General features: G+C 47.7%; 1 protein-coding gene across 4 annotated transcripts in view; it reads right to left on the bottom strand.

The window, feature by feature from the left end:
• The window catches only part of USP53 (ubiquitin specific peptidase 53), a 47188-nt gene that overhangs the window by 9524 nt on the left and 10805 nt on the right, over positions 1-26859 (bottom strand). For 2 of the 4 annotated variants that reach the window (XM_066384402.1, XM_066384392.1), the window contains 13 exons: positions 23234-23905; positions 19366-19458; positions 17657-17832; positions 15010-15123; positions 14851-14933; positions 12602-12707; positions 11674-11820; positions 10796-10945; positions 9533-9695; positions 8898-9050; positions 6564-6722; positions 4311-5049; positions 3179-3255 (listed from right to left, as the gene is read on the bottom strand). In XM_066384402.1, coding sequence (XP_066240499.1) covers positions 3179-3255; positions 4311-5049; positions 6564-6722; positions 8898-9050; positions 9533-9695; positions 10796-10945; positions 11674-11820; positions 12602-12707; positions 14851-14933; positions 15010-15123; positions 17657-17832; positions 19366-19458; positions 23234-23399 — 2326 coding nt within the window. In that variant the 5' untranslated portion in view covers positions 23400-23905. The remainder of the gene's footprint in view (positions 1-3178; positions 3256-4310; positions 5050-6563; positions 6723-8897; positions 9051-9532; positions 9696-10795; positions 10946-11673; positions 11821-12601; positions 12708-14850; positions 14934-15009; positions 15124-17656; positions 17833-19365; positions 19459-23233; positions 23906-26859) is intronic. The other 2 variants (XM_066384411.1, XM_066384419.1) reach the window with 2 other exon arrangements.

Here is a 26859-nt window from a genome sequence, read left to right as displayed (position 1 = left end):
TGAAAGACCTAACCGTTCCTTTGTGATTTATGTGGAATATGTCAATGTCCTAACTCCTACTGATGTCAGTGGATGACCTTGGCTGAGAGCAGAGAGACCCCTGAGAGAGGACCCCTGAGGGAGCACCCCTTCCACTGCCCCACTGGGTGCACACTGCACAAGGAAGGGACCTGCCGCCCTGTCCTCTCTTCCTCACCCCTTTCTCCTCCTCCACATGTTGTCACTTCCTTACCCTCACGACACAAACGGGAAACCAGGCTCCTGGTTTCATTTTCTCCTCCAGGCGCTGACTCGTGGCTAATCACAGCCAAGGCCTATGCAGACATGTGCTAAATCCACTTCTTCTCTTTTATTTATTTTTTGTTTTGTTTTAAGTGAGAGGAGGGGAGGCAGAGAGACAGACTCCCACATGTGCCCTGACCAGGATCCATCTGGCAAGACCCTATGGAGCGATGCTCTGCCCATCTGGGTAGTTAGGTCTGTTGCTCATCAACAGAGCTATTTTTAGCACCTGAGGTGGAGGCTATGGAGCCATCCTCAGCACCTAGGGCCAACTCACTCCTACCAATCGAGCCATGGCTGCAGGAGGTGATGAGAGGGAGAGGCAGAGGAGAGAGAGAAAAAGAAAGAGAGAGAGAGAAGGGTTAGAGAAGCAGATGGTCGCCTCCCCTGTGTGCCCTGACGAAAAATTGAACCTAGGACTTCTACATGACAGACAGACACTCTACCATTGAGCCAACCTACAATGGAATATTACTTAGACTTAAAAAGGAATAAAATTCTGACCCATGCTACAATATGGATAACCTGTGAAGACATTAGCTAAGAAAAACAAGGCAGTTGCTAAAACATAAATATTATTTTACTCCACTTATCTGAGGTCCCTAAAGCAGTCAAATTCAGAGCAGAAAGCACATGGGTGGTGGCCAGGGTTGGGGGAGGGTGGTGGGGAGCTGGTGTTCACTGCAGACCAAGCTCCAGTATGCGGTGTACGGTTCTGGGGACAGGCAGTGCTGATGGCTGCACAACAGTTCATGTGCTGAACTGTCACTTATACGATTAGGATGGCAAATTTTGTGTGTATTTTACCACAATAAAATTTTTTTTGGCCCTGGTTGTTTGGCTCAGTTGTAGAGCATCAGCCTGACACATGGAATTCCCAGGTTCGATCCCTGGTGCAGGCACACAGAAGTGCCCATCTGCTTCTCCACCCTTCCCCCCTCCCTCCTCTCTCTCTCTCCCTTTCTCTACACCTCCTGCAGCCATGGCTCATTCGAGCAAGTTGGCCCCGGGCGCTGAGGATGGCTCCATGGCCTCGCGTCAGGTGCTAAATTAGTTCAGTTGCCAAGCAACAGAGCAATGGCCCCAGATGGGCAGAGCATCATCTAGTAGAGGGCTTGCCAGGTGGATCCCAGTCAGAATACATACAGGAGTCTGTCTCTGCTTCCCTGCCTCTTACTTAATAAAAAAAAAAATTATTTTTACTGGGCTGCATACCTCCTCTTTCACATTAAGTGGGAAACCCACTCCAACACCCTGACAGCAACACACTCCACGACCCTGTGTTTTCATTCCTCTCAGGAAGCCAGCATTGTTTTGTAAAGAGTCCTGAACTTGCAGTCATTGTTCCAGCTCACCGGCTTCTGCTGCTGGCTTCTGGCCAGCCCTTCACCGTTTCCTGTAATAACTTGCTTACCAGACTTTTATCAGATTTTTTAAATAGGTGAGACATTTTATATGGGAAAGGAAAGTTATTTCCTTAATTTCAGTGTTTCCTTCTGATTTTACACCCTTAGATGAAAACAAAATAATTTAACAATATTCAAAGTCTGCAACCTGAACAATAATCTTCACACAAGCCTGCAGGATGATAGAGCCTAAAAATAAACATCAAAATGTGTTTTCCATGACTACTTTTTATTTTGAAAAGTACGGTAAATCCCTTCTAACCCTCTGAGTTTCAGGATGTCACCTCAGTAACCCCCCACTCTCTGCTTCCCCCGCCCCCCTACAGATGCTCCAGACGCCCCTCTCCACAGCACCCCTGAATTCCACAGATGTTCAAACACCTCACATCCCTGCTCCTGGCCTGCTCGTCATTGCTAACAAGTCACCTGTGGTAACGGCACACCGTTACTTACTGCTTCCAAACTGAACTCTGCCCACGGGCACTTAGTTTCTCTATCTGTCCTTAACTACGCAGACAGTAGGACCGTGCGCACGTGTGGCAGTCTGGTTTCCAGGCACCTGCAGAGTGACCCCTTCCCACCATCCCTGAAATCAGGGCATGCTGGAAGACGGCCTTGGCCGATGAGTGGGGGTCCAGGAACCACGCCTGGGCTGAAGCTTTAAGATCTAACACAGGATTCTCTGACTGGGTCCTCCTCCAGCCTTACCCCCATCCCATAAAGCAATGACTGAAGAAGCATCTGTGAAGAGGGAGTCCCATCAGCCTGGGCCCCGTGCCATTACTGGGAAGGGCCAGCAGGCTGACCTCAGCTAGGCATGTATCATAAATGAGAGACAGGCCATGTCATGGCACAGAGGTTGAAGTCCCCACCACGGACTAGCCGAGGTCCTAGCCTATCCTGAGGGACAGCGTTCCCTTCTCCGCTCCCCAGAATAGCTGGTCCCATCCTTTATAGGCTCCCAGCATGGGCTCTTCCAATGTCCAGCCACCCGGCTCACAAACTCAGCAACAGGACTGCTCCTGGCTTTTTTTTTTTTTTTTTTTTTTTTTTCGTTTTTTTGTATTTTTTAGAAGTTAGAAACTGGGAGGCAGTCAGACAAACTCCCGCATGCGCCTGACTGGGATCCACCCAGCATGCCCACCAGGGGGTGATGCTCTGCCCATCTGGGGCATTGCTCGTTGTAATAGGAGCCATTCTAGTGCCTAAGGAGGAGGCCATGGAGCCATCCTCAGCGCCAGGGCCAACTTTGCTCCAATGGAGCCTTGGCTGCAGGAGGGGAAGAGAGAGACAGAGAGGAAGGAGAGGGGGAGGGGTGGAGAAGCAGATGGGCACCTCTCCTGTGTGCCCTGGCCGGGAATTGAACCTGGGACTTTCACACGCCAGGTCACTGAGCCAACCGGCCAGGGCCGCTCCTGGCTTCTTTATTCTGGTTGCCACACTGTCTTCTGTACTGTCACTATTAGAATGTACTTAGGTAAAAATCTTACCTTCTAAGTGGTTCTTACTTTGTTGGGAGGTGCAGCTCACATGTTCTGTATTTCGGTTGCTTGTCTTAATCTGGTCACTAAAAAATAGAACAAAACACACACCAGACACATTGTCTATCATGAATTGTTATTGTAGTTTAAGGCAAAGAAGGGAAATAACAATTCTAAATGTTATTATATGCCATGTGATGTTCTAGGAGCTTAATGTGCATATTTAATTTATATCACACAACTACACTTAAAAGTCATTACTCTCATTCTCTCATTTTACAACAGATGAAGGTGTGAGCATCAAATTATTTTGTCCAATAATTAAAATCCAAGCCTACCCTGGTCACACAATCCTGATCTTTCTACTACCCTAAGGTATTCCATTCTAAAAACTGTCATTAAATTACCCTGCCAAATACAAAAAAGTTTCTGATTTTAATGAAACACAAACAGCTGATTTTTTGCAAATCTGGCTTTTTAATAACTGAGATAATAAAATACCAGCTAATATCCAATTAAGATGTTTGAGACAGATCACAAGCAGCAACGGCCGCCAGAGCGGCCCAAGAAACCCGCCTCTGGCCAGGCTGTGCACACGTGTTAGAGCTCACATACAGATGTGCTGGGGGTGGGTGGCGGGCAGTAATGGGGTCTAGTCAGAATTCCCTGAACACAGGCTCAGCTATCCACTGCATTCCTTCACGTCTGCTAAAAAAAAATATGTTTTCCACGGAACTGGGTTGTGAGTTGCAGAAATCAAAGATGGGATAGTAAGCTTAAATAGACTAAAGAATTAAACAACTAACTTAGTGACTGAGAGGCAACCAATGTAAATCTGTGCTTTAAACTCTATAGCACCCCGAGACCAACCTTATTGATATAACATATCAATAGTGTTCAGTGTCAACAGTGATAATGTACATCTACACTTTCAAATGGCCTAAAAATAAACAGTTGTATTTCTGGGAAACAGAACAATAACTATCAAAGACAGAAGCTTGAAATAACTGAATAACCTGCAATTTCCCAGGCTTTGTAACTCTGAGCTCCCACTCTCTCCACTCTACTTAACGGACCCCAAACTTGCAAATAACGAGCCAGAGAGACTGGTGGGGGACTCACTCAGGCTCTTGTGTATCACCTGAGGGGTGCTGTGATATCACGGGCCCCGGGCTCCATCCCAGCACCGCCGCCGTTGAGAATGGAGGAGTCCAGGTTAGGGGACCCTTTGCTGACGTGGTCGCTGCTCTCGTACCCAGACTCCGTCCTTTGTGCCCGCCAGGCGTCGGCATGGGTCTGTGTCTCCCGGAGGCCTTTACTCTTCTCTGCGCCTCTCCCGTCACCTTCCAGGGAACTCCTGTGGGCCGTTTCCTGCTTCACCTCGTCCTCGTAGATGGTCACTAAACATTTCTGCCTTGGAGTCTCTTTCGGCCAGTTGTTCAAGCTCTGATCTTTGCCACCTTTAGGTCTGTGGCTGACACCTGACGAATGCCGTGGACTGTGCTGCCCCTTTTCACTGTCACTGAAAATGCTGTCGACATTTAATGTTTCTCTCATAGGTTTCCAGCCTCGGCTCCGGCTTCTGCTGCCACCATGGTAGCCGCTGCTTCTGTCCCGAGAATCCTGGCTGCTGTCTGTGTCGTACCCGGTGCCACCGTCGCTCCGGGCTCGGCCGGGCATCTTCTCTCCTGGAGCAAGGATCTGGGACTTGCTCAAACCCGGTGTCTGTGCGGACGCTCGGCCCGGCTCTGCAAGCTGGTCAAGTCTGCCTAGTGCTCTCCCCGGACTCTGGGAGAGCTGGGGACTGTCATCTTGGTGGTACCCATTGGGGGCAGGAGGGGATCTGGACTTGAGATGTGAGAAATCTTCATCTGGAAAATCTTTAAAAACAAATTAGCACGTAAAGATACACAACACAGGACCTGCTTCTCAGAGCTTCGTCTTGGTCATAAACCAACTACCGTGCTTGAGAAGAAACATTAAGCAGGAAGAGGTAAGCGACCATTCTAAGTATCTGAATGACATCCACTATGCTTGGAGACTGAAAAGTATTTTTATGGGTTCTATGCTCAATGAGAGGCATTAAAATAAATGGTCATATATTGATTTTTAAAAAGGATCTCTGAAGTAGATCAGAAGATAATTAGCCTCTTAAGAAATAGTATTCCATCTCACTCGTGATTAATGAAAGTCAGAACAATAAAAATCTTTTCGACCTGGCTGGTTGGCTCAGTGGTACAGCATCGGCCCAGCCTGTGGATGTCCCAGGCTCGATTCCTGGTCAGGGCACACAGGAGAAGCACCCATCTGCTTCTCCACCCCTCCCCCTCTCCTTCCTCTCTGTCTCTCTCTTCCCCTCCCGCACCCAAGGCTCCACTGAGCAAAGTTGGCCTGGGCGCTGAGGATGGCTCCATGGCCTCTGCCTCAGGTGCTAGAATGGCTCTTGTCACAATGGAGCAATGTCCCAGATGGGCATGCCAGGTGGATCCTGGTCGGGTGCATGTAGGAATCTCTCTACTGTCCCCCACTTCTCACTTCAGAAAAATACAAAAAACAACAACAACAAAAAAAACCTTTTCTACCTCTGACACTGGCACAGGTTCAACAGTTCAGGAGCACAAGGTGCTACTGCTCGTGTGAGGAGGAGACACCCAGTCAGTGCGCTGGGAGCACGGTGGCCCCTGTGGCAGGAGGGGGACCGAGATGAACTGCACTGGTCAGGTGACAAACAAGCACACCCCCCAGCAGGCCTTCCAAAGCAACGTAGGCTACAGCTACCCCCACACACAGTGCAAAGCAACAGGACAGGTGTCGCTGCTGTGGAAATCTTACATCGCTTTTTTTTTTTTTTTTTTTTTTTTCATTTTTCTGGAGCTGGAAACAGGGAGAGACAGTCAGACTCCCACATGCGCCCGACCGGGATCCACCCGGCACGCCCACCATGGGGGCGACGCTCTGCCCACCAGGGGGCGATGCTCTGCCCATCCTGGGCGTCGCCATGTTGCGACCAGAGCCACTCTAGCACCTGAGGCAGAGGCCACAGAGCCATCCCCAGCGCCCGGGCCATCTTTGCTCCAATGGAGCCTTGGCTGCGGGAGGGGAAGAGAGAGACAGAGAGGAAAGCGCAGCAGAGGAGTGGAGAAGCAAATGGGCGCTTCTCCTGTGTGCCCTGGCCGGGAATCGAACCCGGGTCCTCTGCACGCTAGGCCGACGCTCTACTGCTGAGCCAACCAGCCAGGGCATTACATAGCTTTCTAAGGTCTGCAGTCCCAGCCATGTTCCGGGGCGTCCACAGGAAAAGCGCACAAAACCACAGAGGGGGACAGGCTCGCAGTGGCAGAATGAAGATGTTAGCAGTCCCTTTGCCAGTGAAGGCCACGAGCTGTCGCCTTACCTCTGTGCCGACCCGCGTCTCTCCTCGGCCCTCGCTCCGGCCCCCGCTCCGGCCCCCTCCTCTGCAAGGACAGGACGCTCCTCTGTTCCAGGGCTCTCAGGGCACACTCTCTGGAAATGTCTTTTATTTTTTCCCTGTGATCACTGGGACTTAGCTTAACTGTAAAAGAAAAACCACTCTTTAGAATAATGAAGCAGATTCATTTATCTGAGTGCTCAATAAAAATATAAACGAACCATATAAAATAGTTGAGATGCCTGTGTGGTAAGAACAAACTACACACATGCCAGTACACATAAACTAGTCTTTATGTTTAACTACAAGCAGTCAGTTAATGTGCTTTATCCTGTGCACTGCCTCCTAATACTTCTTGCCAGGTATCTGCAGCGAGTGTCAAGGAGAAGATGCAGCCTTCGGCTGCAATGACAAAGGGCTCGAGTGAGTGACGGCTAATACGGGTCTTGCTCCCTCAACTCGTTGAGGTGAACGTGCGTTCAACTACTGTCTCCAGGTGGGATCAGGAAAACACAAGGTAAACACTTGCCCAAGTTCACATTAACTTGTACATTGTAGACCCAAGTTGTCTGGTTCTTAAACACAGTTTTTGGGCTTAAAACTTCACTATCTTTAGCAAAACAGATAGTGGCTTAATCTAGCTATTTTCAACCAGGGTCCACATGGATTATTAAAACCTGCAATAAGTACTGAGTCAAGGGCACCAACCTCTTTCCCCTCACGGTCACACAGGAACATGACAAGGGCCGACACAACAGCACCCATCGCTGTAAACCCTGTCTTGAACTATAAATATATATGTCATATGACAGAGTTGCATCTTATTGGTTATGTCGTATAATAAGGTTGCATTTGGTTAATTCTTGCTATCAGAAATCCTTATATATACAATTATAGGCATCTGATTTTTAAAATGTCATTTTGGAGCAAAAAGGGTAGGTAATTACTATTTTTTTATTATTATTTTGCAAACCAATCAAAATTATGTCTGTTTTGTTGGATTGGCAAAAAAGATATTTTTTGGTGTGCCACAGAATTTTAGTAATTAGTTTATGTGCACCATGGGATGAAAAAGGTTGACAAGCGCTGGCTCAGTCTAAAAGTATCACCAATACCGCCCTGGCCGGTTGGCTCAGCGGTAGAGCGTCGGCCTAGCATGCAGAGGACCCGGGTTCGATTCCCGGCCAGGGCACACAGGAGAAGCGCCCATTTGCTTCTCCACCCCTCTGCCGCGCTTTCCTCTCTGTCTCTCTCTTCCCCTCCCGCAGCCAAGGCTCCATTGGAGCAAAGATGGCCCGGGCGCTGGGGATGGCTCTGTGGCCTCTGCCTCAGGCGCTAGAGTGGCTCTGGTCGCAACATGGCGGCGCCCAGGATGGGCAGAGCATAGCCCCCTGGTGGGCAGAGCGTCGCCCCATGGTGGGCGTGCCGGGTGGATCCCGGTCGGGCGCATGCGGGAGTCTGTCTGACTGTCTCTCCCTGTTTCCAGCTTCAGAAAAATGAAAATAAATAAATAAATAAATAAATAAAAGTATCACCAATACCTAAGAGAAAAGGTAGAGGCCCATTAAGAATTTTTAAAAGCATTTATTGTTTTTCTTTGTTGATGATAATTGATAATTCTAAATCTTGCCACCCTTCATTGTGGGTTACTTTCATGGTTAGGGGATACTTCATTAATATATTTACTATGGGTTACTTTCAGGGTTAGACACTACTTCACTGATACATTTAAAAAGTTGCTTACGACACCGCCCTGACCATGCACATGCAGAGTTTCATGCAGTTCTAACCTATGGCTGCACACCACACTGTGACGTCTCACATGTCTCACTGTGGCTCCCAGTCACAGAACTGGGCTTGTGAAAATTAAAGTTGTGGGACGACAATAACAAGGGCGTCAGATAAAAATGACATCAGGAATAATACACGACAGCAACTCTGAACGAATACGGCATTTGTGAATGGTACATTTAATTCTGGCATATGAGCCAAATTATTAACTTGTGCCTTTCCTCAGCAGGTTAATAACGGACACCTTGAAGAAAAGGCCCTATTTTTTTTTTTTTTGGCAATGGTCCAGACGGCCCCCAGCCCACAACAGCTTGGAGCGCGTGGAGACACGCAGACCATTGTCGAGTCAGATTGTCCAGGTGAAACCAGAGGTCTCAGAGACACGCATAAATCAAAGGACAACTTGTTGTCACTTGCTAGTTGCTGTCTCTTCACGGTCCCTCCCAGGAATTACAGGTTCAGTAGGTGAAGCAAGGGACAAGCATGACTCCTCGGGGACGACGCACAAATGACAACAGAAGCACGTACCTGGCCCTCGACCACCACTTGTCTGCATGGGGCTCCGACTGAGGGACGACATACTATCTGTCTGAAATTTCTGATTTTCTCTCGGTTTGGCCTGGTCACCAAATCCATTCTCCTTGGAATGGTCTGACTTACAAAGCGAGGGCTTCTCACATTCTGAAACAGACAGACACGGGGCATCACCCCATCCCTCCCCCAACCAGGAGAAGAGAGGCTGGCTCATCCTTTCAGGTGTTTCTAATACCGTCGACAAACGTACTTAAAGCTGTACAGGACTGACATTTTCTAAGGGTTCCTACCTGCTCTGCAACGCGCCCAAAAACGGGCGGGCTTCCTTGGACATCGCCAGGTACTAACTCGTTTTAAATCTCGGTTTTCACTGCTAGGAAGTGTGACGGCCAAGTAGCCCCTTCTGCGTTGTGCGGCCATAGTCATGGTGGCACTGGAAGGTCCTTCTGAGGCCACTGATGAGGGGAGGTTATAAGGACTAACTCCAAGTATGAGAATTTCCCTGAACTCCATCTTAAACTTGATTTTGAAGTTACCCTCCACATTTATTTTATAGTCTGGACCTTAGTATTCCTGGTGTGATTCTGATCACAGAAAAGCTCCAAGTTAAACAACAAGAAGAGGGTTACCCGTATTTTCTGCCATGGGTCTGTGATGCGACCAGCTGACGACCTGCCTGAGCGCATCCTCGGTGGAAACGGCCGTGCCATCCGGGTTGGCATAGAACAGCAGCAGGGGCTGGAAGTGGCAGCGGACGCACTTGGAGACCACATCCTTCCAGCGCGCCCCGACCTGGACCAAGACACGGCGAGGACAAAGCCAAGCCTGTGAGTGGTGCGCTGCCTTCATCTGCACATTAGAAAATCTTGAAGGCATTCAAGGTAGCAGCTCAACTGTTCATTGTATTAGACAATCAACTAAACCATCTTCAGTAACTAGTCTAAATAAAAATCTTTAAAACATTTAAAAAACCTGATGGGCAGAATGATACACTCTCTCCATCAGATTTGGATCAACACATTTTAGAAAGCTGTTCCCCTCTGCATGGGGGGCCGACTGACTTGACGGAGATTCTGAGGCAGTTTGATGGGCAGACACAACAGTCGATTCAGCCAAGGAGGCCCCGCATGAACAGACAAAAAGAAGAAACAACACAGCTACGCGTGTAGACAAAGACCAAGAATTAACTCAGAAGGAGTCATGCGAATCTCTAGAGCTCACAGAAGAAAGAAAACCAGAGAGAAAACTTTAGCACCCTTGGAGAAGGTAAGCATTTCTTACATAGGACCTCAAACTAACCCAAAGAAAGAAATGATAAAATAGGGCTCGTTGAAATAAACCACTTTGCTCTCTGAAACCCAACATTAAGAAAATGAAAAAACAAACAAACAAGCCACATATGTCTGAGAAAGGGCTGGGTGCAGATGACCGAATCCCTACAACTACCTGAGGAGACAGTCCAGCCTGAAGAACCCAGACAGAACCTTCACCAGATGATAGGCCAACAAGCACATGAAAAGACGTTCAGAACGTTATGAATCCTACGGCCCTGCCAGGAAGACCACAGCGAGCTAACAGCACATTCACTGGGAGGCTAAGGGGAACCAGACTGCGGCCTGGAGGGGCAGAGATGTGCCGTCGCCGTGGGCAGCAATGCCACTGCGTGAGCTGAACCTGCACTTACCATGCCTCCCAGAAAGGCCGCCAGACCTCAAAAAGTAACAAAAGGACTGTAAGGATTACTATCATTAAATCCGTCGACTTTTATTATTTATTATTTTATAGAAGCATTTACAGGATTATATCACTGTTCCAATCATGCCATTATTACATCATCTACCCCTAAAAAGGGAAACTCACGGTAGTGACCCGGGGAAGTGCCTGTCACTCACCTCTTTCACGTTGGCATCATCAAAAAACACCCACTTGGATGTCTTGGTGTGGAAGGTGAAGGCGCAGTAGTGCCGGCTGCTGTAGCAGATGGCGCCCACCAGGTGGAGCTCACTGTTTTTGGCATTTTCATCAGTAACCCTATAAAAAAGCTGTTTAAAAAATTAGTAAGGTACCTTTCCTACTGTGGCTTTTAAAAATGAAGAACAATAATTTGATGTCATGTATCCGACTCTCCATAAAAAGCATTTCCCACGCACCCAGCCCTAACTCAGTCTGTTACACTGTTAGGAAGACACCACCAACGTGCGTTATTCACAATTAGAGTAGAACCACTACTCTAATTGTCCCTGAGACACACAAAATGCACTCACTAAATCTAGTTTAGTAAGACGGTGTCTCCAACAATGCAGAACAGACACATTACAAACAAAACTCAAAAGATGAGATTAATCCCATGTTTTCTGATCATTCTCAATGAATCACATATTTGAATATGCATTAAACATAACACATAAAAGGTAACTCTCTGAAAGGTTAATTGTAACATCAACCATATTGAAACGATGTTAACTAAAGACGGTAATAAGCACATAAGAGATCAGTGCAGTAGAATGAACCTTTCAGCTTAAAACTCTCTGGTTAAGATCTGTATTTATATCACCCACATTCTAGAGTGATAAGAGGCCCCTGCAAAAAGTATTTAAAACTGAAAGCCATTCCGGTTAGTTTGATTGGGTTAACCTTATCTGTTACATCTGAACATTGTTTCCTTTAGAAAGAAAACGTACTTCTGAAAAACCAAGTATAACGTAAGAGAGGAATATGTGTCGGAGAACTTTCGGAAATAAAGGGAAGTGAAGGAAAACAGCTGAGATACCCCAGGAAGATAAAGATGTGTTGCGAGATTCCGCACAACGTCTTCCGTCAAGTCCGAGTGCTCAGAATCCCAGACTAAGCCAATGGTAACGATCTCTGGGCAATTCATTAAAACACGGCGTATTTTTATTTTTTGGCCACAATTACTCTAAAGAAAAAATACAAAAGGCAAGTTTTGAAATTACTTAAACAGATATAACAACAAGTAGTGCTTTCAACAGTTTGTATTATGCAATAGCAATCTTAACGTACATTTGAAATTTATTTAACATACTAAATAACCTTCTAACAAACTATTTTTCTTAATCACTGATTAAACAGGAAGTTTATTTTAAATCTAAGTGCTTTCCTTTGGTATTTTTGTAAATATGTTAAGACAAGAATTCAGCCTAAAAAAACCCAGAAATAGAACCCCTGAAATCATTAATATTACATCAGAAAAAAATGACACCATTTGCAAAATTTAAAGAAAAAAGAAAATTTTGTCTTTAGTCGAAGGGCAGATTTCAGAACTTTAAAAAAACTAACATATGCTTTCTTAAATTCTTCACAAAGTTAAGTTTTTAAAGAAAGAGTACTGAGGCCCTGGTCAGGTAGCTCAGCTGGTTAGAGCATTGTCCCAACACGCTAAGGTTGCAGGTTCAATCCCTAGTCAGGGCACCTACGAGAAACAACCAATGAGTGCATGAGTAGAACAACAAATCTATGTTTCTCTCTCTCTTCTCCTTCTCTCTATCTAAAAATGAATCAATAAAAAATAAGTAGATAAATAGTGCTGAGATAAACAACTCACATAGTATAGTTACCTAGAATAATATTGCAAAAATAAACTTTTAAAATTACTTCCACAGGTAACATTTACATAATTTCTAAATGTCTAGTTTCAAACTTACTTAGAAGAACACTAACAGTCCCTAAATTATACTTACAGGACATTTCCTGTAGTCATCAGTTGTGTTTGCTGCTTGCAACAATTCTGCAAACAGTTCTGGCTTAAAACGTTCATGCCTTTCAATCATCCTTCCAATTTCGTTGCTACGAAAGAAAAAAGCAGTCCTGAATTTGGGGTATGAACTTAAAACAGAACTGATAAATTACGCATGAAAAATACTAAGTTATCAATATATGTATTATCCCTTTTTCTGTCTTCAAAACATGATTTGTGTAAAAAAATTAACCATAATTTTCAATGAAGTGAAAAACCAAGAAATCTGGCAGGTATATGATAAAAACAAAATTACATCAAGAACAGAATAACACAAAAATTATACCACTGTCTGTAACTATATGAATGAGGTAAGATGTTCTTGTCTAGAGGTAGCTCTCAGTCCAATACTTCTTTTAGATTATCACTTAAATTATTACATAAATTACTAAGGGACCTGAATCTAAACTTGGATCTCACAAGTACAACAAACTGTAGGAGAGGCTCCTTCTGGGGCTGTGGCTCCCAGAAACAGCTATTCCAGCTCAGGGAAGGGTCCTTGCTGATGCAGGCGGAGGTCTCGACCACAGCTCCTAGAGCCACACTGCGCCTCTCCCTCCCTTCCTGTCCCGACCTCACCTTTGTCACCTTTCCATTAGCGTCCCCACAGGGCGTCTGCGCCCCTGCTCAGCCAGCCTCCCTACAGTCAACTTCTTACAGAGCAAAAGGCAACGTGGTACAGGTCCCAATGCCCTTCCAGATGGCCAACTCCATAACAGAGGGGCCCTCCAGCTGGACATGCTGTGGGCAGTGGTTTAAGGGATGCACACCAGTCAGTCACAGCGGAAAGTACCCTCTCCTCCAAGCAAGCAGGACTGCTGGCAGGTTCACAGACCCTGGGCCTCGGGGCGTGGGCAACCAGACCACAGAGCAGGAACTGAAACCCGACCTGGGTTCATCTTCATCCTCTGTTACCTGTTCACCTTGTTCAAGCTATTTCTTCATCAATGAAATAGTTTTTTTGTGAAGATTACGGGACAGCTTAGGTAAAGCCTGGGACATAGCAAGCATTCAATAACTGATATTCAGTACTAAATACCAATAAAAAACAGAGATTAGATTACTAGAATTCAAAGTCTGGGCTCTTGCAGTTTGTGGCGTGGACCAGAGAGAGATGGATAGAGCTCTCGTTTTCACTACCTAAGGGACTGACTGCTCAGGACACTGTCACTGTACACGAGTCTCAGAGTAGACAAAGCCTTACAGTTCCTAATTTTTACAGTCTCTCCTTGCTCAAAGCCATCCCACTTTTCATACAAAGTGAAGAAAATGAGCCCACAATGGACTGAACCATAGGGCAATTTTCTTTAACCAATATTACCCAACTCTGTGTATGTAAGATAAACACATCCAAATAACTACATTGTTGTTATTCAATAATGTTTAAAAAACAACGCACTATATCCAAGAAAGCTGGGAAGGCTAACAATAGAATGACGTGGATGAGCACCGGGTGTTCACTTCGCACGACACAAATACTGGTACCGTTCAGTGACTGACCGCGGTCCTCAAGCATTCTGACTGAGCATCACGATCCATGCTCTGCTTCTGCATTACAGTATCTGCCAACTTTAAGGATTTTATTCAATGTCTCTCAGACATCAAACTTTTATACTCCCTAGTACCTGTTGGGAAGTGTTCAAATGATTCTTAGGTCGAGTCTGGGGACCGTTTCTGAGTCCCTCACTGGTGACGTCCCGCAGGCAGGCAGAGCGGGAGCCGGCTGACAGGCGGATTCATACCCCAGGCGCACAGTGAACCCTGAGAGCAATAAGCCTGACGGAAGACTGTTCTCGCTCTATTCTTTCCTGCTTGCCCGTGGTCCCATCCCCATGAAGGGACACAATGGGTTGCCAGGAGACACGGCCACCACTGCACAGGTGACACTGGGCCGACATCAACCAGTTGTGTGCAGGTCCCTGACCTCTGACTTTGTCATCCTAAGCTCTCCTTCACAGTGCTGAGAACTCACCATCAACAGGTGTGAATTTTGACTAACACTTTGCCCACATCACTAAGAGGTCTGTGTGGTTGGCTAATGTGGAAACAGCCAACCAGGATGGACACCGCTTGGCATAGCAGACAGCAGAGGGTCGGCGGTCCCAGGTGGACCCCCCCCCGCCCCCCCATGCTGTGGGTTTGTCCGCAGCTGTGTTAGCACACCTGCGGGGAGGGGGCAGCCCAGGCTCTTACCACAGGGCTGTTGTGGAAATGTACCGCACGAACTCCGTGAACGGCAGGGGGTCCGACGAGGCCCCGCAGCTGCGACACACGCTCTGCGGAGGAAACAGGTGCTCGGTCAGTGCACGCACACACGCACAGGACACCCCGTGGGAGAGGCGGCCGCCTCACCTGTTCATACAGTGTCATGGCGAACTTCCGGTGAGCAACACAGCACCTGGAGGTGCACATGTCCGCGTCCCGGCCGGGCACGATGTGAAAGTGGATCCTCTCCAGGATGTTCTCCTAGTGTAAGACCCGGAAGACAGACAGGTCATCAGTCCGGCAGAGGACACCTCAAAATACAACTCTTTGTAACTCTACAAACATAAGATCTTTCTAAGGTTTCTCGAAGTGTCAGATTTAGGTGTGCCTTGCATAGTGTCAGCTTTTCAGCTTTCCTGTTTAATCCTCACTTCAAATCTTGTTCAATCTGTTCACCATTGGTAGTGTCAGCTTAAAAAAAAAATTAGACCCTGGCCAGTTGGCTCAACAGTAGAGTGTTGACCTGGTGTGTAGAAGTCCCAGGCTCCATTCCCAGTCAGGGCACACAGGAGAAGCACCCATCTGCTTCTCACCCTTCCCCTTCTCCTTCCTCTCTCTCTCTCTCTTCCCCTCCCAGAGCCAAGGCTCCACTGGAGCAAAGTTGTCCCTGGCGCTGAGGATGACTCCATGGCCTCCGTCTCAGGTGCTAAAATGGGTCTGGTTGCAATGAAGCAATACCCCAGATGGGCAGAGCATCGCCCCCTGGTGGGCATGCCGGGTGGACCCTGGTCAGGTGCATGTGGGAGTCTGACTGCCTCCTGCTTCTCACTTTAGAAAAATACAAAAAAAAAAAAATTAACAAAAGAATTATAATTTGTGGTTTTAATAAAAATTTTTAAAGTCCTTTTAAAAATCAACTCATGGTGGCTAACACCTAGAACTCAACATTAGAAAACACAGTTGATGTTTCCAGCGTTCTCACAATGAGCAAAGCAGTTAATTAAAAAAAAAAATCCTACTTGGATCATATGGATAGTCTGTAACTCACATCAACTGTCGATAATCACATCAGTGATTAACACCTGCTCTGACCCCTAACACAAGGAGTATGAACGCTCAGATGGTAACACATATCAATTAGTAGCATTTACTTCTTTAACAAATCACACTTCTTTTTATCAAAGCTTAGACAATGGGTTGTGGTAACTAGCTAACCTCCTCTCCCTCTGTCCCACGGCACGTGGGAACCTTTAAGTCTGGAGTTCTAGATGTTCCATGAACTATCACATCATGTGTTAGTACATCTCACTGAAGTGAAAGTAAACAATTTCGGTAAGGAGCAACGATACAAATGAGAAAGTGTGGAAAGCATATGTCACAACTGGGTGTGCTGTGCTGAGACCCCCCAGTCAACATGGGAGTGTGCACAGTGCACACCTTGTCCGAGACCTTCACATCCATGCGAGGAGCAGGACAGGTGCTCGTCAAAAAACAGTAACATGTGGGCCCTGGCCGGTTGGCTCAGTGGTAGAGCATCGGCCTGGCATGCAGGAGTCCTGGGTTCCATTCCCGGCCAGGGCACACAGGAGAGGCGCCCATTTGTTTCTCCACCCCTCTCCCTTTCCTTCCTCTCTGTCTCTCTCTTCTCCTCCCACAGCCAAGGCTCCATCAGAGCAGAGTTGGCCCCGGTGTTGAGGATGGCTCTATGGCCTCTGCCTCAGGCTAGAATGGCCCTGGTTGCAACAAAGCAACGCCCCACATGGGCAGAGCATCGCCCCCTGGTGGGCATGCCGGGTGGATCCTGGTTGGGCGCATGTGGGGGAGTCTGAATGCCTCCCCGTTTCCAACTTCAGAAAAATACAAAAAACAAAAACAAAAACAGTAACGTGAACGACAAATGAATCCTCCACACAGTGAATCCTAAAAAAATCAGGAGATCTGAGTGGGGGCTTTGGCCGTGCCTTATCTTAGGCACAACAGGGGCTGACCCTGAACAACTGAATAGATCAGAAAGGTTACAAACACTTAAGGACCTCGAACAAAGGCTGTAAAAACATGAATGGGACCATCTCACTAGGAAGAAACACTCGGGGAGAAAGCAGGGGCAATCTGGAGTCTAAATATCTGAGGAGCAAGCATTAATCTGAAGAAAATCATGTTAATCTGGTGGCCATTAAAAAACAAGACTATAAGGGGCTCTGGCCAGTTGGCTCAGTGGTAGAGTGTCGGCCTGGTGTATAGAAGTCCCAGGTTTGACTCCTGGTCAGGGCACACAGGAGAAGTGCCCATCTGCTTCTCCACCCTTCACCCCCTTCTCCTCCTGCAGCCATGGCTCGATTGGAGTGAGCTGGCTCCGGGCACTGAGGATGTCTCCACAGCCTGACCTCAGGTACTAAGAAGAACTTGGTTATTGAGCAACAGAACAAGACCCCAGATGGGCAGAACATCACCGCCTAGTGGACTTGCCGGGTGGATTCCAACTGGGGCACATGCAGGAGTCTATCTCTGCCTCTCCTCCTCTCATTGAATAAAAAAATTAAAATATAGGTAAAAATAATTTAAAAAAAGTCTAGTAGCCTAACACCCAGTAAAACTTGGAACATCACAAACGTCAAAACCAGCAGTCCATGAGGTGCAGATGGCCCTAAGCTGAGCCTTGCAGGGCGGGTGGCACCAGGGGCCACTGAGCAGCTCTGACCCTCCCCTCAGCTGTAGCTGTGGCACTGGTCCGCCAGTCAGCACCAGCGAAGGGGCGAGAGCTCTCTGCGGACAGAAGCCTCGCCCACGTCCTTACAAAGCACTCGGCTGCGTCGTCCATAAGGCCCAGCTGGAACCTCTGCTCGTCCCTGAAGCTCTCAGCCAGCGCTCGCCGCATATTGTCGGATGGCAGGGCCTTCTCCCGGCTGTGCTGAAACTGAGCGAACATCGTCTGCAGATCCATAAGCACATCCGTGAGTTCAATGCCAACAACTGCAGAAACACGTCAACAATTTCACTACCACGCGGCAACAGGCAGAGGGCTACACTCAGACACCAACACAAGACAGTCTTCTGCGCTGAACTTCCATACGACAAGCCCTGTGCAGACATGGTGCCCAGCCCATCACCCGAACAACAGGACGCCTAAGAATTAAACCTGGGGCAGCTCGGGTCTCACCCTCAGGATCCTCTGACCCAGAGGGCCTGAGAGGTGGCCAGTTTTAGATAGCTGCACCTCCGATCCTGACGCAGGCCTCAAGAAGAGTTTTCACACCAGTTACTTTGACTGGAAAAGTATACTCTTAGGAGTTAAAATGACGTTAACCAAAAATAAACATCCACATAAAAACTGGTAACAGCTCTTAAAATGTGTTCATAAATTAATTAGAATGTGTTGTCTTAAATTCTTGGACAACGCTCTCTATGGCACAGCGGAGCTTTAATGTGGACTGGGCCCCACAACCCCACCCCTGCCTCACATCCCAGCAGCCAGGGGTCAAGTCCACACAGTACACAGACTCAGAACACGTGCTCTCCCACCTCCACCTCAAACGGTCCCCAGACTTCCAACATCACCCAGGAGGAAAAGCCAGAGTCCTCACCAAGGCCTCGAAGGCCCCTCCAGTGTGAACTCCTGTTCCAGCATTGATCACTCCATGAAAGCCCCTGCGAGGGTCCTCCATTCTATCCCTCCCACACTTTGTCTTCATTTGCAATTATTGCCACTTAATGTACTTTACATATTGCTAATTTTCTCCTCCACTAGAAGAATATAATCTCCATGAAAACAGAGGTTTTATCAGTTTTGTTCACTGTTGTGACCTTAGTAACCAGAATTCAGCAATAGCTCAAAAAACATTTGTAATGTCAAAGGTAACGCTCCTAAAAGTTTTATACCATATAGAATATGAATTTAACTGTCCTTATATAAGCAAAAATGAAGACATAAACCTGCGTGAATCATAAGCTAAGAATTCACCTTTAAAACTATACATCACTTGAGGCCCTGGCCGGTTGGCCCAGTGGTAGAGTGTTGGCCTGGCGTGTGGAAGTCCTGGGTTCGATTCCCAGCCAGGGCACACAGGAGAAGCACCCATCTCTTCTTCCCCCTCTCCTTCCTCTCTATCTCTCTCTTCCCCTCCCGCAGCCAAGGCTTCCATTGGAGCAAAGTTGGCCCGGGCACTGAGGATGGCTCCATGACCTCCACCTCAGGTGCTAGAATGGCTCCTGCCACAAGGGAGTGATGCCCCAGATGGGCAGAGCATCGCCCCCTGGTGGGCTTGCCGAGTGGATCCTGAATGGACACATGCGGGAGGCTGTCTCTGCCTCCCTGCTTCTGACTTCAGAAAAATAATAAAAACAGAAAAAAAATAACAATACAGCACTTGACAATGAACTTTAATTGCAAATAAGCTAATTAAGTGACAATGAACTTTAATTGCAAATAAGCTAACAAACTATCAAGTAAAATGAAGTATTTGGAGAAACAATGAACAGTAATATTTCAGAACTATGAAAGGTTACCTTCAATGCACAGAATATGCAGGCATCTCCCTGACAAATGTGTCCGGTCAGAACCCGCAAGCTTCTTCGAAATATGTCCAACTGCCACAGGACCTACACAGCAGGGAGACGAGAGGAAGGACACAGGCTTTCTCACAGTTTCTCAGCGGCTTTGAAACTGCACAAGGCTAGTAAGTTCTCTCGGTCTCTTGTGCACAAACACACACAGCCACTGAAAAGAACAGCGAGAGGAAAACGGCTGCATGTGGAAGTGCGTCCTAAGAGATGGAGTTAAAAGCAATCCCTATGGATTCACATGTAGAAACACGGTCCAAGGCAGGGAGCAAGGGAAAATGAAGCCCTCAGGTGAGGGCTTTATAGGAACAGGAAACGGGACAGAGTGGAGGGCTTGGCAGAGAAGCGAAAAGGAAGCGATTGTAACACTTGGAACGAGCTGACATTTAGAGGGGAAACGCAATGGGAGCTGAAAGCAGGGTGTAGCAAACAGGGGTCAGTACGGGGTGAGCTAGAAGAGGGGGTGAGCAGAGGTCCACGGGGTCACCAGACACTGACGGAGGGGGCATTTCCCTGGTGATGGGGACACGACCTGGCCAGAAACAGCCAGAAATAACCCGGGTGTTTCTGCTGCAAGTACCCGTTCATCACTGGCTACAAGAAGACAAAAACAACATAAACAAGAAAGACTGTAATTGTAAACCAGTCGGAAAAATCATTCTGAAAAGCCTCAGAGCCGTGGGGATGCACATGGCTGCCTCTCAGAGTCCTCGTCAGGATTACATACCAAGGAACAACGTGGCAAGTGTCGAGAACGGAGCCCAGAGCACACCCGGCAATGAATGTCACCTGCCCTCTGCTGTTGGAAATCCTGCCACAACAACCAGCTGCACCTGTAAGGGCGGTCCCCTGCAGCAGGGAGCAACAGAACACTCTGAAGAGACAACGGTCAAAGAGTTCCCAAACGTGATGATATCCATAAACCACTTCTCTCTATACCCCATACTCGACACACACGGACACACACGTAAAGAGCTGTCACCCACTGAGAGAGATCATCTCTAAAGGCCCCAGAGAGGAAGGGCACCAGGACGCTCTACAGCGATGGCTTTAGGCGACCCCTGTGTTTTGGTCGTTCGACCCCGGCCAGGGTCGTGACCCACAGGTTGAGAACCGCTGCTCTAGAGGAGCAGAGATCAGGAGTACAGTTTTCCGTCCTCAGAAATAACACAGCTAGATGGAGGAGGAGGAGCAGAATCTTTAAAGCAGTGGTCCCCAACCTTTTTTGGGCCACGGACCGGTTTAATGTCAGAAAATATTTTCACGGACCAGCCTTTAGGGTGGGACAGATAAATGTATCACGTGACCGAGACAAGCATCAAGAGTGAGTCTTAGACAGATGTAACAGGGGGAATCTGGTCATTTTTTAAAAATAAAACATTGTAGCCCTGGCCAGTTGGCTCAGTGGTAGAGTGTCGGCCTGGCGTGTAGGAGTCCCGGGTTCGATTCCCAGCCAGGGCACACAGGAGAAGCGCCCATGTGCTTCTCCACCTTTCCCCCTCTCCTTTCTTTCTGTCTCTCTCTTCCCCTCCTGCAGTCAAGGCTCCATTGGAGCAAAGTTGGCCTAGGCACTGAGGATGGCTCCATGGCCTCTGCCTCAGGCGCTAGAATGGCTCTGGTTGCAACAGAGCGACTCCCCAGAGGGGCAGAGCATCGCCTCCTGGTGGGCATGCCGGGTGGATCCCGGTCAGGCACATGCGGAAGTTTGACTGCCTCCCCATTTCTAACTTCAGAAAAATACAAAAAATAAAAATAAATAAATAAATAAAACTTCGTTCAGACTTAAATATAAATAAAACGGAAATAATGTAAGTTATTCTTTCTCTGCGGACCAGTACCAAATGGCCCACGGACCAGTACCGGTCCGCGGCCCGGGGGTTGGGGGCCACTGCTTTAAAGGACAGAATGAGAAAAGCTGTCAACTCAGACCTCGTGAATGGGTGAAAATAATGTCAAAGACAAAATGAAACCGAGTTTTTCCCCAGACAGACGCATTAAGAACCCATCGCCGACAAGTGTATGGCAGGGCCCACTAAGAGAGGTCCTTCCTGTGGGAGAAACCAGCCTGTGGAGAGCGCGCCAGCGATGCTGACCATGTGGGGAAGTGTGAGTGATCGTCAGGGTGAAGGTCAATGGAATGTTCATTTAAAAATAAAAACACAAACATTCCCATAGGAATACTCCTCCATTTTCTTCGCCACGTACGCAGCCTGGCTCAGACTTTTCTCTTGTGATGCTTTTCATTTTCAGTTCTCCTAACCACACAGTCTTTTGGGAGCCAAAGAAATGAACAGAAACAGAGGGGAATGTGAAAAAAAAACCACAAAATGACCGGAAAGGGGGTAACAGAAAAAGCTGTCAAGGACACAAGCCCTTTGCCACTTAGGGTCCAGACGCAGATTATCACGGATGCTTCCCTCCTGTCACCTCTCTTTCCCTGGGCAAGTTACACAACGTCTAAATCTGCCATCTTTCCCAAACAGAGGGCAATTGAGAACACAAGTCTGAGTCAGACGTCTGAGCACTCTAGATGTGTTCATTTCACAAGTCAGTAATTAACCCATGCTCCTCTCCCCACCTCAGCTTTCAGAAGGAAAGACGGCATTGGAGAACAACGTACGCGAACTGGTTTATTTTAAATAAGTTCTTCCGAAGGATATTCTAGGGTCGAGAGAATAACAGCCCAGTGTTCTAACTCTTCCTCATCATTACTAACAGTTGGGACACAGGATCCTACAAAATCTGGTGCTGGTGAATAAAAGCGGCCTTACACACAGACGGGGTGTTTCTCTAAGACAGAGAAGCGGGTGGATACAGACTTGTTCCTTACAAGAATTTCAGCAGGGACTTGCAGCAAAACGAATCAACCTTCAACTGAACAAAAACAGAGGTGTCCCAATTCCGATTCCAGAGAGGTGAGTTGGGCAAACAGGCAGGGTGGAAGAAAGCCAGAGAACTGAAATTAAAAACTGCATTCTCAACATTCTCATTTCAGCCCCGAAAGCTTGTTTCTTTCTATGCCGTCTATGGGGAGTCTCCTGGGTTTCCTTTTATAAAAAGTGTGTGCGGGGGGGGGAATAGATGAGCTGATTCCAGAAGGTTATTTTATAAACTTGAGGAACATATTCTTGACTAAATAATAAACTTATTACTAAATAAATTCTTTACTAAATAATTTATCTAGTAAATAACTGACTAATCAGTATAAGTCAGAAGATATTTCTATATCATAGCAATATCTGATTCTACTGAGAAAAACAATTTTATTTGTTATAAAAACCAAAATGCATAGCCAAAATAATTTTGCTACCATTAAAAAATGGTAATAAAAAAGGCCCTGGCTGGTTGGCTCAGTGGTAGAGTGTTGGCCCAGGGTATAAAGTCCCAGGTTTGATTCCCAGCCAGGGCACACAGGAGAAGCTCCCATCTGCTTCTCCACCCTTCCCCCTCTCCTTCCTCTCTGTCTCTCCCACTCCCGCAGCCAAGGCTGCATTGGAGCAAAGTTGGCCCAGGCACTGAGGATGGCTCCATGGCCTCTGCCTCAGGCGCTAGACTGGCTCCAGCTGCAACGGAGCAACAGCCCAGATGGGCAGAGCATCGCCCCCTGGTGGGCATGCTGGGTGGATCCCGGTCGGGTGCATGCAGGAGTCTGACCACCTCTCTGCTTCTCATTTCAGAAAAATACAGAAAAAGTAAATAAATAAATAATCGTAATAAAGTCATTCCAGTCAATAATGACTTCAGTCTTAATTTATAAGTTAAAGAAACATGCAACCAAGAACCCCCTGAAAAGCAGTTTGAATGAGGGTCTCACCTGCACAGCACTGTTGAGAAAGCAGCTGTTCTGCCCCGGCTCGTTCAGCAGGCCCTTGGTGGGCGCCAGGGACAGCACACTCCCGGGCTGGTAAACTCTCCCCAGGTTGCTGCCTGGTTTCCGGAGGAATTTGACCCACGCCATTTTCAAGTAATGTTGTTCGCATGAAAGTTAGGAATTCTAGACATAGGGGATACTTCTGATAAAACAGATGATATCCTGACCTGTCCACTTAAATTCACTGCTGCCTAGTACTCTAAAGTGAGCTTCCAAGCCCATCGCTTTCCTGAGGCTGTAAATTTTAAGGGCTTTGTCAAGTACAAACAGGATAAACATTAAGTTCTGAAAACTAAAAAAGAAGGCTATTTTAAACAAGGCCTTAAAGATTTTCACGTGTTAACTTTTAAAAGAGATGTGTATAGCTTAAGATGAAAAAGAGCTTTTTTAAAAACAGCTAAAAATAACGACGTTGAACAAGTCATTTTCTTTACAGCACGAGCTATTTGTCTTACGGGTTTAAGACATAAAAGACATAAAATTGGCATCCAGCATGATTCCTTCGGTCGTCTATTCTCCTTACGGTCTTTCAATAAGAAAGAAGGCTCTCTCTTTCTCAGATGACGTTGACAAATGTGACTCCATATTTCATATCCGTGTGACCTCAAAGCAACTCTGCAACAAAGAAAAACATGTTTAAAGGTAAAGGCTAACCAAGAAAACCCCTACTTTACTATTTGAACACAAATATTGAATATATATTTAAAATTTGAATATATGATCATAAAGGGATTAGAACTAATGTTCTAAAATATGAAAATGAAAACACAGTTTATCATTAATTTTTTTTTTAAATCAATGTGACATCAGACCCTACAGAAAACAAACTGACAACTGCCTGTGGGAGGGGAGTGGGGGGGTGTGCAAAAAAGTCAAGGGGTTAAGAGGGACCAACTTCCAGTTACAAAGTAAGTCACATGGAGGTAACATGCAGCCCGGGGAATATCATCAGTAATACTGTAATAATTTATTTGGTGGCAGATAGGTACTAGAGTTAACACGATCACTCTAAGGTATACAATGTCGAATCGCTATGTTGTACACCTGAAAATAATACTGTATGTCAACTATAATTCTAAAATAAAATAAAATAAGAAATACAGTATTCTTGCACATTGACAACACGTAAGTAGGTGAGATAGATTATCTGCTTCCACATGTTACGGGGGTTTTGTATCCATGGATTCTCAGGAGCAAGTGAAGAACAGTCTTTCTGCCCCCCAGCTGGGGACCGTGGGTATGGAAGGTCAGCTGGAACCAGCCCCCTATGGATTCTGAGGGACCGTAGCTAAGTTTTGGGGAAGTCAAAAGCTATACAGATTTTTTTTTTTTTTTTAGTATTTTTCCGAAGCTGGAAACAGGGAGGCAGTCAGACAGACTCCTGCATGTGCCTGACCGGGATCCACCCGGCATGCCCACCAGGGGGTGATGCTCTGCCCATCTTGCGGTGTCGCTCTGCCGCAATCAGAGCCATTCTAGCGCCTGAGGCAGAGGCCACAGAGACATCCTCAGCGCCCGGGCAAACTTTGCTCCAATGGAGCCTTGGCTGCGGGAGGGGAAGAGAGAGACAGAGAGGAAGGAGAGGGGGAGGGGTGGAGAAGCAGATGGGCGCTTCTCCTGTGTGCCCTGGCCGGGAATCGAACCCGGGACTCCTACACACCAGGCCGACACTCTACAGATTTTTAATGACAGGCAAGGGGCTTGGCATTCTTAACCCCCACATTGCTCAAGGGTCAACTGTGTGACGTGTCATTTCCAGGACTCCATTCAAGCAGGAGTCACAGAGAAGGTCCCCACTGCACAAGGACTTAGAGATGAAGAGCTGCCCAGGAGAAGGCCTTCCTCCCAGAGGTGGCAGCCCACCCAGCACGCTGGAAGGACAGCGAGCAGCCTGCTGGGACCTGGAGTGGCCAGAGATATGTGGACCCAGGGGGGAGGGGAGGGGAGGGGACGGGCCCCAAAGCCCTTCGGAAGGACTTCAGCTTAAAATCTGGGCGAAGGCCACCAAGTTTCCTGTGCACAGCACAAGAAGACGGGAGACAGGGTGGCACAGGTCAGCTCACTACCGCCAATCAAATGTTCACTAAGACAGCAACACATTGAGGATGAAGGCAGAAAAGCATCAGGCCCTAGAGCAAGCTTCCCCAAACTACGGCCCTGCGGGCTGCATGCAGCCCCTGAGGCCATTTATCCGGCCCCGCCGCACTTCCAGAAGGGGCACCTCTTCCACTGGTGGTCAGTGAGAGGAGCACTGTATGTGACGGCCCTCCAATGGTCTGAAGGACAGTGAATTGGCCCCTGTGTAAAAAGTTTGGGGACCCCTGCCCTAGAGAGTTACAAAGGGGGCCTTGGTCCCCAACCCCAGTATGAGGTCACCACTCTCTAGTGCAGCTCTGAGATCTGATCCTTGTCCTGTCTGACTGCGGGCTTCCTCACCTGTAGTCCGGGGTCACAATGCCAGCCCTGATCACCAAAGGTTAAATGTTTCATGAATTATAAAACACTATCCTACGCTAGGGGTTTCTTCTTTTTATTTTAACTTTATGGGCTGCAGACTCTTCTAAAGTGATCTAAATGATCCCAAAACCTTTCATACAAGTTAAGTTTTTAGTAAACATAGTCAAGACTTGACAACATTCAGGGAGCTCTGAACTGGTAGTAAGTTCATACTTGTAATGAAAGAATCCTTTTGAAATGACCTTCTTTCAACAGTCACTTCCTGGGTACCAGGTCTGCACCATGAAACAACCCCTGCCCCTCTGGGCATGCTGGTGAGGGGCAGACACACAGACGATTAGAAGCACGGTGGCTGCCATGCCTGCATGAGACCTCGTGCTAGTCTGTGCTCCTGGTCCCCCCCCCCCCCCCCCCGCCAGCTCTGGCAATGACACAAAAGCAACAGGTAGCTGAATGAGAAACCGGGAGACCTAAGGACACCAATGTCACCGGATGCCAGAGGGGCAGGAAGTGGCAGCTGAGACAGAGAGAGGCTCGTGTCACAGACTGGACGCCCTGCCCAGCTGTGACCTTTCCCACTCCTCAGGTGCTCTTGGCAGAGGTGCGCACCCCACACTGTGCAATGACACCGGAAGGCTGTGCTGTCCCCAATGCCACCAGGAGGGTCAGGGAGATCGCAGCACAGGACAGCACCTGAGCACAGCCGGCTTGGGAAGTGGCCCCTGGGTGCTCTGCCCTCACCCTGCTCCACAGGCAGTGCCGAGGATGCGGCCCTGGAAGAAGGACCAGGTCTCCGGGCAAGGCTACAGGAAAGTCTCCCTGGAACCAGCTAGGGCGGCACCGCTCCTACTCGAGCACCTGGGGGCCCCACCTCTACTCCCCAACACCCCAAGAAACACATACGACGCTGTGTTCTCACCCTTCTCATGAAAATGTCACTGGCTGGTAAGCTGGGCCGCCCAGGAGGGATAAACAGACACCTGCCCTGCAGGAGCACTGTGCAGGGAGTGTGACCACTGGGCAGCCTGTACCACACAATGGGAGACAGACCAACGGGATCCCGTGCCACAGGACAGAGGGACAGACCAACAGGAGCCCATGTCACAGGACAG

Source organism: Saccopteryx leptura, chromosome 1 (genome assembly GCF_036850995.1).
Source record: "Saccopteryx leptura isolate mSacLep1 chromosome 1, mSacLep1_pri_phased_curated, whole genome shotgun sequence".
In the NCBI taxonomy this organism is placed as follows: domain Eukaryota; kingdom Metazoa; phylum Chordata; class Mammalia; order Chiroptera; family Emballonuridae; genus Saccopteryx; species Saccopteryx leptura.
Note: the sequence above shows the minus strand (reverse complement) of the source record. Positions and strands in the feature narration are given on the sequence as shown.